Genomic DNA, 10,844 nt, shown 5'->3' with positions numbered 1-10,844 from the left:
CGGGGGCTTCCCGGGGCCGCTGGGGGCGGGGGGGGGCGGCAGCTGGGAGGGTTCGAGCCAGATGAGTAGAAGGGCTGCTCTCCGTCCTCAGGAGACGCCGTTCCTTCCCTTTCTCCCCTCCCCAGCCTGGTGTTTCACGGCCTCCGTGCAGACGAGCGTGTTCCTTTTACAGCTGCTCATTTTCTGCGTTGTTGAGTGGACTCATAGGTTCCCCACTAAGTGATTTGCATGTGGATTTTTATATTCTGCTAATTCTAACATGACCCGTTGGGCTTTTGTGTCTGTACCTCCTTCCTCACCTCATCACCCCACCCCCCAAAAAGCTGTGATGCTCTGGGGGGTGTTCAGGGTGGTGTGGGAAGGGGGGCTGACTCTGTGTGCGAATATAAAATCTGCTTCACATTCCAAAATAAAAAGGGAATTTGCAAGGGCTGATAGAGCAGGAGCTGTCTTTGATGTATGTTTGAGTGACAGCTGGAATTGTTCTGCTGGTTTTGAGGTTTGGGTTGTATCCTGGTTCCTTGCTTTCAGTCCAAATTTGTTTAAGATGTTTGACGTAACGTTTCTTGGGCCAGCCCATTTCCTCCAGGGCATGAGAACAGTGCTGCAGACCGCGATGCCAAATGTGCTCTTTCTGCTCCCTCATCCCCATTTTTAGACTTACTGGTGAAACTACTGGAATAAACATTTTTTTTCCCTTAAATGTGTGACTTAAAAGTCAACGAATACCTCCTGAGAAGATGTAACCATTCTGACTTTCCTGGAGACTCTTGAGAGGAATTTGAGAAGGGGAGCAGTCTGTCAGTCTGGTGAACAGAAGCATCAGCCTCACCAGGTGCAGTTTCGTTCACCTGCAGAGCTGGCTGGTTGCCATCAGCCTGGTGACCTTGGTCAGCACAGTCGTGCTGGAGCTGGAGGCCCGGGATTTCTCTGGCCTCCAAGAGGGTACGTGTTTAGCAACGTGTGATGCCAGGGGTTTGACCTCTGCTGGCAAGTGCAACTTCCACCTACCTAGGAAATCTGGCAGTGCCAAAAATTAGAACTGCTAAGTGGCTAATTTATGCAAGCATACACTTATTTTCCTAAACTGAGTAAACCTGTGGATGCTGTGACAGTTGTTTTGCGTGGGTATCAACTTCAGGGGTTGCTTTCCAGCATTTAATAGTAGAGACCCCTGTCTGACTTGGTGTATTTTCACTTGACTTTTAATTCTGGGGAGAGAACTGGTCCTGGAACTTGCAGAGTCTGAGAAGAGATTTGGAATAGTTAAAGTTTAAAAAAAAAAAAAAAAAAAGCTCAGCTTATAGTTTTTGTAATACCAAAGATAACGAATACATGCTTAATAGGTGAGGAGTTAACTCATGATAATAGACCTGTCAGCTTGTCATCAATTCCAAGCATAATAAAGAAAGTCAATAAAGATTTAGATTAATAAAGGTTTACACCAGAATGATATAATGCCAATTAACAGAAGGATTGTTAGGGGGATAAATAGCACTTGTCAGATGTCACATATTTAGACTGCACTTTTATTTGATAGTGGTTGTAGTTCTGCAGTGTAGGGCTCTTAAATGTCTGCTTGGCTTGCTACAGCATCTCGTTTGTTGAGTCAGTACTGCATTTTTACTAAGAAACTAGAACGATTCTTCCCAAGTAGATTAAAAAGGGACAAATGATGACTTCTGTAACTATGAAAGAGAGGATTGTTCATTGCAACAGAGTTCTGGCTGGGCTTTGTAGCATCAAGATTTGTTTAGCCTTTGTTTATTTCAAGCTGTAAGAAAAACTATTAACGCTATTAATAAACTATTGAACTGTAAAAATATTAAATGATAAATAAACTATCTAAGCTAATAACTAATAAAAAAGCAAACCCCCTGTTGATAACTACAAGTTCACAGGTGATGGAGTAGCTAATGATGCTCGGTGACCACAGCTGTATTGCCATGGCTGGTTTAAGCTGGTGCTGCTTGTGCCCCCTCCCTGGTGCCAGCCTAAGTGGGAGACAACTGACTTCCTCCCACAGCCTGCTGGTTGATCCTTTCTAATTATTCCTGCATCAGTAATTAAGGTAGAGTGATGAAAACTCAAGGAGACAGCAGAGCAGCAGTGGAAACAGCTCAAGGATTTGTACCATGTGAGCAATCCATCCTACGAAGAGGGAGGGGTGGTGTGAGCTCTGTCAATAGAACTGCGGGACAGCTGGAGGTTCGATGGAGGGCAGTTTCCCGTACTGGTCAGTGGTATTTAAAATGTTGCCTTGCGCGACGCCTGTTCTCCAGGGACTTGAAGTCCCTCTCGGCTAAACCTGTTTCCACTGAGTCTTTCATCAAACCTTTTTCGCGGTGGGGCAGCCTCCTGCCCGCGGACAGCAGCTGTTTCACAGTGCCGGCTTCTCTGCAGCCTCTCCCTGCACCGAGTGTGAGGCTGTTCAGCTGTGGGATAAATGCTTCCAGGCGTAGCCTTTATTCAGCCATGGGGAAGGGAAGGAAAACCAGCAGGGCCTCGGGCCGGCAGCCTCCGGAGCAGGCTTAGAGGATCTCTCTTTCAGCTTCCTCTGTTCCCTGTCCAAAAGGGAGTTTGAGAACTGCTCAGAAAGCTGCTACCGAACAGCGTGTGCTGCAGCCTGCTGTTAGCTGGCGTGAGTCTGAGTGACAGGGTCTTCGGAGGCCGGACGTCAGCTTTGCTCACGAAACAGTGTGTTCAGCTTAGCAAAACATCAGTGGTGATATGCAAGGATGCACGAGGACAGTTTGAAGTTGGAGGTTATGTGTGCATCACCAGACGCTGTTGTCTGAAGCTTTACAGTAAAGATTGTTTATTTTTGTCACGGGTTCCTTTGGCAGAAGCCAGAATGCAAATTTATGCCTTGCTGTGTCCCCAGCTGCCCCGTGATGGCTTACCCGACTGAGGCAGAGACCGTAGTTTGAGGATGGTGTTCAGAGGGCTGCTGTCAGTGAGCTTCACACGTTTCCTTCATTCTGGCTGCACACAGAGCACTTCTAACTTCTGCTTCCTGAAGCTTTTATTTTAAGTGCTTTTTTTTTTTTTTTTTTTTTAAACCTGGAATTGATGTTTTATTAATTGAAAGAAGTTTTTAAGCACGCTTAAGTGACTTCTAGTATGGCTTGTTTGATAAAGATCATCATCACAGCTTTCACGTTTAACTTATATGGATCTTGTCTAGAGTTTCGGATTATATAAACAAGATGCAGGAGAGCCTGTCAGGTTGATCTGCTTTCCTTGGCTCGTGACCAGGACTTCTGAGAGGGCTGCAGTTGAGAAGTCCTGGTTTGATCAGTTCTGTCGGGCCCTGGTGCTGCGGGTGCAGTGTGGCTGTAACTCGTATCAATAAACAGGAGGTGGCAGTGGGTGGTACGTAAACAAGAGACCATTTCTCTGCAGAGGCGTAACATACACTGGATGGGCTAAACCCCAGTTTATTCAAATATGTTGTTTAAAGCAGGAAATGCAGTTTCCTGAAGGGATATTGCACCTCATCTAACCTAACTGATCAGCAAGAGAAAAAATATCATCAAATTTTAAAATGGAGAAAGAAAAGTTGCATTTCCTGTGACTGTACGAGTCATTTGGTGGTGCTGCCCAGCGTGTGTGCTTTCTTTGGGGCCAGCTGCTGTGCGCCGTGCGGTTCTCTTGCTTGTGATGTGGTTGTTGCTTTTTCCTCAAAATCGCTGCATTAGGGCACTCTAGAACATTTTGTTTCTCTTCGTGTAACACCTGTACAGCCCAGCTGGCCACCCCCTTCTCTTACTGGGCTCACACAGCCCTGTTACCAGCTTGCGCCCGACCTCTGCTCTGTCCGTCCTTCCGCAGTGTTGCCTGTGCCCTGCCACCCCAGAGCACAGCTGCCTGGGTGGGCTCGTGGCGTGGGGCTTTAGCTGTGTCACTGCTCTTGCTGGCTTCCTCCTGCACCCCAGTATCTCTTCCCATAGCCTCAGCTCTTCAGCATTTACAGACCCTCGAATGAAATCACCCCTCTGCTGCATCTGATGAGATCTTACACTTGACGCCTTTTTCAGCCTTTCTCCATCTCTACTCATCATCTCTCCTTCAGCGCTGCCTGTTCGTTGTCCTGCTCAGCGCGTTGCCGGGCTGCTTTGCTCGTTGGGTCAATCCGTAGGCAGACACCACATTGACCCCGTTTTCTTCCATTCCTGCCCCCATCCGTCTGGATCCCCCGTTGTCTCCTGGTCTGTAGGCTGTGTGACCTTTCTGGTGCTTTCTTCTGTCAGTGCCCATTACAGAAGGGGTTCTTCATCCATGACATAAGTCTTATAGCAGCGGTTATTAGTCCTGATTAGCAGTGATTCTCAAATAACTCTGGGGCATCATAAGTTCGAAACTAAGGACAAGAGCAGATTAGGCAGCCCAAAGCTCAGGACCATTTCTCATCTGCCTGTGTGACTCGTGGTGTGACAATGAACTTTTCCTAGGTTGGTTCGAATGTCAGCAGACTATCTGGGACACCAAAGGAGCATACGTAGTGCTGTCTACTTTAGAAAACTCCCTGTTTACAAAACCCTGTTCTCTGCCAAGTACTGAATGTTGCGCTGTTTCTTTTTCAGTACCAAAGAAATGTCAGAAGGCTCGTGAACACTTTGGTACAGTGAGAACACAGCTGGAATCTCTGAAGACCAAGTTTCCCGCTGATCAGTATTACAGGTGTGCAGGATCACACACAGCCAGACGTGGATATGGGAATTCCTTGGGCGTATTTGGCATCGTTACTTTGGAAGAATGATTTAAAGGTTTATGGGCCCAGTGCTTCTTCCTGGTTGAGAAGTAAATCATGGTAGAGAAGTGTGACGTTTTTATCGATAGCACAGATAAAAAATGCTTTGGCTCAAACACGCTATTTATAGCTTTTCACTAAAAATATCCAGTACTTAATTCTTTTTCTATAAACTTTTTAAAAAAAGGAAAGTTTAAGAAATCGGTGTTCTGTTGGAGCTGCCCTTGTTTCGGGGAGCAAAGCATTTGCTGCTCCATTAATTTCAGTTAAGTTAGGTTTGGGGCATTTCTGAAAAGAGAGCTCTAAATCTGTCATGAAATGGCTGTTTGATACTGCGGATGCTAAATGAAGTTGTCACCTGTGTGTTGTGTTTGCTGCCCGAAGGGGACAGTGTCTAGCAAGAACATTTCAAAGAACAAGAATCTTGTCAGCTCAGATCCGCTGAGGGAAGACGGGAGGGAAAGCCCTGCTTGTCTGGTGGGCACAACAACCTGAAAAACTCCGTGAACCGAGCCCGTGTGCGAGAGGTGCGAGCAAATGCTAGCGTCCAGCGCAGTACGTGGGGTGAAGTTCTGGGGTACCAAGGAGAGGTGACTTAAGCTGGTGTCATTATGATAGGCCAGAAATACTGCAGAGTGCTACGTGTAAAGGTAGAAAACGTAATGTATACATAATGTATGCTTGTTGCCTAACACTCTAGTAATAGATGTTACTTATGTATACCTTGACGCGGTGTTTTCTTCAACAGATTTCACGAGCACTGGAGGTTTGTGCTTCAGCGGTTGGTGTTCCTGGCAGCGTTTGTAGTCTACTTGGAGTCAGAGACGTTAGTGACCCGAGAAGCTGTTGCAGAAATACTTGGGAGTAAGTTAATGTTGTAACTGCAGAGAAAAAGCTTGTGACCTTTTTGGACATTGCAGAACTTCATTTCTTCCCAAGAAATAGGTTCCAAAATTTATCTGGTATCCCATTTCATTATATAAACAACAAACTCTTTTAGAAGGTAGACATCAGCAAACCTAATGTGAACAAAAGTATTTCTTCATTAATAAGTTCCTCATCAATGAAGATTATTCATGCAAATTGCATAAATCTACCAAAAGAAAGTACAAGGATGAGAGCTTATTTTTCTCACTTTTTGCTTTTGGTGTTAAAAAGTGTGGAAAACAGATTAAATTCTTACGCTGCAAGAGAATTGTGTCCTCCCAGAGCAAAGGATTTGACAAAAACCAGGAAAATATTTTTCTAAAAAAACAACCACAGACCCCTCTCCTGTATATTGATGGAGATGCGGTTGTTCTGCTGGATCAGTTGTAACCTATCGCACATCCAGTTGAGGGTGTACGAGATGTTAAATCAAAGCGCTGAGAAGAGGCAGTAATTACATCGCATACAGGAAAAAGCTGACTTCCGTTTTGTAATAATATTTCATACATTCGATCTTTCAAATTAGGACCAGTAAACAAATGCAATTTTAACTCGCTGATTTTGCTCGTGTTCAGTGCCACCTGATTACCACTCTGCTCTTCATCTTAGTTGAAGCTGATCGAGAGCGGGGTTTTCACCTGGACATTGAAGACTACCTTTCTGGTGTACTAACTCTCGCCAGTGAGCTGGTAAGGAAGATACTCACACTCATATTTAGGTTGAAACTGACCAAAAAAAAAAAGCAATGTGTTTTCTGACTTTGCCAAGTTGTGCCTGGATGTTAGGATACGCAACACCTGGATCTGAACTTCTAGCAAACTGCCTCTCTGTATGCCAGAGTTGTTCCTCGCTGATATTTTAAGATTTAAACGAGTCACTGGATTGAAAATCCAGGATTATGGTCAACAAAAAGGTAGATCTAAGTATAAAGAATCTGACTCCGGAGCGCGGCGAACAGGACGGGCAAACAGGGCGTACTGGAGGTTTGTGCTTCAGCGGTTGGTGTTCCTGGCAGCGTTTGTAGTCTACTTGGAGTCAGAGACGTTAGTGACCCGAGAAGCTGTTGCAGAAATACTTGGGAGTAAGTTAATGTTGTAACTGCAGAGAAAAAGCTTGTGACCTTTTTGGACATTGCAGAACTTCATTTCTTCCCAAGAAATAGGTTCCAAAATTTATCTGGTATCCCATTTCATTATATAAACAACAAACTCTTTTAGAAGGTAGACATCAGCAAACCTAATGTGAACAAAAGTATTTCTTCATTAATAAGTTCCTCATCAATGAAGATTATTCATGCAAATTGCATAAATCTACCAAAAGAAAGTACAAGGATGAGAGCTTATTTTTCTCACTTTTTGCTTTTGGTGTTAAAAAGTGTGGAAAACAGATTAAATTCTTACGCTGCAAGAGAATTGTGTCCTCCCAGAGCAAAGGATTTGACAAAAACCAGGAAAATATTTTTCTAAAAAAACAACCACAGACCCCTCTCCTGTATATTGATGGAGATGCGGTTGTTCTGCTGGATCAGTTGTAACCTATCGCACATCCAGTTGAGGGTGTACGAGATGTTAAATCAAAGCGCTGAGAAGAGGCAGTAATTACATCGCATACAGGAAAAAGCTGACTTCCGTTTTGTAATAATATTTCATACATTCGATCTTTCAAATTAGGACCAGTAAACAAATGCAATTTTAACTCGCTGATTTTGCTCGTGTTCAGTGCCACCTGATTACCACTCTGCTCTTCATCTTAGTTGAAGCTGATCGAGAGCGGGGTTTTCACCTGGACATTGAAGACTACCTTTCTGGTGTACTAACTCTCGCCAGTGAGCTGGTAAGGAAGATACTCACACTCATATTTAGGTTGAAACTGACCAAAAAAAAAAAGCAATGTGTTTTCTGACTTTGCCAAGTTGTGCCTGGATGTTAGGATACGCAACACCTGGATCTGAACTTCTAGCAAACTGCCTCTCTGTATGCCAGAGTTGTTCCTCGCTGATATTTTAAGATTTAAACGAGTCACTGGATTGAAAATCCAGGATTATGGTCAACAAAAAGGTAGATCTAAGTATAAAGAATCTGACTGCCCGGAACAAAACTGTTTCATTTGGCAAAGTAACTGATGGGAACAGTGGCGTGATTTGGGTGGGTTCCTCTGCTGATGTTCTCCTGCCTGCCTTCCTCTCGTAGGCCAGACTGGCAGTGAACAGCGTCACGGCTGGTGACTATTCGCGCCCGCTCCGCATCTCAACTTTTATCAACGAGCTGGATTCTGGCTTCCGTCTCCTCAACCTGAAGAATGACTCCCTGAGGAAACGTTACGATGGCCTGAAATACGATGTCAAGAAAATCGAGGAAGTGGTTTACGACTTGTCGATCAGAGGACTCAATAAGGAGGCAACAGTTGGTGCGGGTGGAGAGAAATGAAGGATGCTCGTTTTAACAGCATCATTGATTACCTCAGATGGTTGCCAATTTAGGAAGCATGCTAGCAAAGCCTTCCTACAGTAGTTTAGAAGAACTGCAGCTGAAAGCTGCTCTCTATTTTCTTACAAAAGGTGTAGTACGGGTGTTAGATCTCAAAATGTTTTGTAAAATCATGTCTAGATTAGGGCAGGAGGCTCTCTGTTTCCAGTGGAATTCCTCTGTCAAAACACACGGTGCCGTTCTGTGCGCAGCAGCAACAGTGGTCGGTAACTCCCCTGAGCTGAGATTCGCATTAGTTCCGTAGTGTCGCTTCACTGCTCTGGCAGTGAGGTGCTTCTCACGTCTCGCCTCACTCACTGAGGTGCTTCTCTCTTCTCACGCGCCTTTAGAGACGCGTGCACCGCGTGCAGCTCAGTGCAGGTACACGTACTGTTTTAAAAAACGCAGTGTGTAAATAGCTATACAATTTTTTTAAGACACTGATTTTTTTTTTTGCCTTTCTGTTTCTTAAATTTTCACCTACGTCAGTAAGTTGAACAGATTTGTGTAACTGTTTGTTAACCTCATCTTTTAAAATGGCTTCTGTTAATGTATCTCCCTTAATTGAGAAATTAGTGAAAATATTCCTGAGAATTTCTCCATTGGAACTGGTGTACCACACCCGGGCAGGCTCGGTCGGAATTTTTTTTTTTTTTTTTTTTTTTTTTTTTTTTTCTTTTCTCTCTCTTTCTTGTGTTTTTTCCTTTCCTCCAAGACTTCTGTTCACAGGAAGAGCAGAGTTTTCTCAAGCGTCTGCTTTCACTGGCTGACAACAGTGTGTTTTACTGACATCAGTAAATGTTGAGTTTTAATGTGATCGTTTGCCTTGAGAACTCTGTGTAACCAATTTTTTTTTTTTTAACTACCAAGTTTTCTGAGTAGGGAAGCGGTAACTGATAAACTGCAGGTAGCATCTGAGTTTTAACAACCTATATAGGCCACAACTGTACCTGTGGCCTGGGATTAAAAAAAAAAAAAAAAAACCACACCAAAACTATATTTCATGTGGTAAAATGTTTATATCGTCAGAAAAGGGGAAATTACTAGGTTTAGACACTTTGCATGTAAGATGTTTGCAAACACCGACAGCCTCTTTCATTTGTGTCAATGGGCACACTCGTACCTCCCAGGGTGTTCTCTTGTCCTAAATGACTTTGGGTTTCACCGTTCTCCTACTTCTGGTGGTGCAGTAGGGTTAAGGAGAAAACCAGACTGACTTAGGTGGAGGAGTATTTCCAGAGGATGAACGCAGTCAGTCAAGTTTATGTGGGGTTTGTTAGTATTTCATTTTGTTAGCAAAGATTTCCCACTGTTTCGGTTAGGTTTTTGTTTTGTTTATTGGAAGAAAATGGTTTCTTGGTTATTTAGGCCAATAAAAGCTGTTCCTTGATTTTGGCCATTTGGTAACTCCGCCTGTTGTCTGATAATCTGCTGTTATTTGCTCCCCTTCCTGGGACCCTGCTGTGAAATACCATAATTTAAGTTCAGCCTTCAGCTGTACTTGGACAGTAATAGAATTCCTCCCTTTGGCTGTATGCTGTTCGATGGCACGCTCTTAGGTGCTGGCAAGTCGAGCCAAAGTCAAGCTGCAGACAGATTTCATAGGCTTTTTTTTTGTTTACTTTTTAATTTTGACCCATTTCACCAAGTGAAACAGGAGAGGTATGGAGGAGTTTATCATTGCCAAATCCAAGACGTGGCATGGTTCATCGCCAGAGCATCCCATAATCTTTAATGTTTGTCCTCGTCCTGTGTACCTTATGTCCCATAAGGTAGGGAGATGGTAATATCCCTCTTTCACAGCTGAAGAAAATGAGGGTGGAACTTCCTGAGCCCTCTGGCAATGGGACCAGCTTTCAAAGCACTTCTTTGTTCTTGCCCTGTGCCACTGTTTGCTGCTTTCTCGCTTTAACCCTGTGGAGGTGGGAGGAAGGAAGAAGCTTAAGCCAGTTCTACTGCCAAAACCAGAGACTCGTGAAACAATGCCCTAAGGCTCCGAGACACAGGTGCGCAGACCAAGGTCACACAGGAGATGTGGGAGCAGGGGAATCGGGGAAAGGTTTCCTGAGCGTTGGTCTGATGTCTCTGGGGCTGGAGGACTCCTGGCACGCGGGACAGGGATGTGAGGCCACATGGCGGGGCAGGTTCCTGGTTTAAGGCTCTGCACTGGCTTGCGCCCTGGGTGCTGCGGTTGCATTTGGTCATGCAAAAGGTCTGCTTCCTGGCATGGCATCCCACGTGCCTAACGCCGCTTTTCAGTAGTTCCTAGATTTGCTCTTGCATCTTAGGTGGTTTCCGAGAGCTGGTGGAGATACAACAGCGCTGCGCCACAGATGCAGCGGCGCAGATACTGCGGGAGGGACAACTGGAAGAGCAAGTCTCTTACTTGGGTTTTACAGGGTCTTCAAGGTGTGGGATCCTTTTGTCCAAGGCTCTGTGAAGAGCAAGTGACTGAGAAAGACTCACTCCCGTGTCATGTTCTCGGAGGGTGTTTAGCAAATGCCTCGTTCATTCCCGTTCCTAAGTCTTGGGAGAACCTAGCATCTCCCTCTGGAAAAACGTCATTTGCAAGAGCCAGGCTGCATAGTGTATTCCCAAGCCAGGCCTGGGAAAGGGAAAACTGCAAACCTTCTCCCTAGGCTGCAGCAGGAAAGCCAGGTACGTGCTGTTTGCGGCCTCCTCTGCGCAGAGGTGCCCTG

The 10,844-nt window shown here is 44.9% G+C and overlaps 1 protein-coding gene across 1 annotated transcript; it reads left to right on the top strand.

The window, feature by feature from the left end:
- Window positions 1–259: 259 nt before the first annotated feature.
- On the top strand, window positions 260–8,793 carry TSN (translin). The gene is made up of 7 exons (XM_035896307.1): window positions 260–266; window positions 787–945; window positions 4,587–4,683; window positions 5,502–5,519; window positions 6,664–6,761; window positions 7,434–7,513; window positions 7,870–8,793. Exons 1-7 carry the CDS (start codon window positions 260–262, stop codon window positions 8,104–8,106), a joined length of 696 nt encoding a protein of 231 aa, XP_035752200.1. The 3' UTR covers window positions 8,107–8,793.
- The last annotated feature ends 2,051 nt before the right edge of the window (window positions 8,794–10,844 follow it).

This window comes from Egretta garzetta, unplaced genomic scaffold (assembly GCF_000687185.1).
Source record: "Egretta garzetta isolate BGI_Z169 unplaced genomic scaffold, ASM68718v1 scaffold326, whole genome shotgun sequence".
In the NCBI taxonomy this organism is placed as follows: Eukaryota; Metazoa; Chordata; class Aves; order Pelecaniformes; family Ardeidae; genus Egretta; species Egretta garzetta.
Note: the sequence above shows the minus strand (reverse complement) of the source record. Positions and strands in the feature narration are given on the sequence as shown.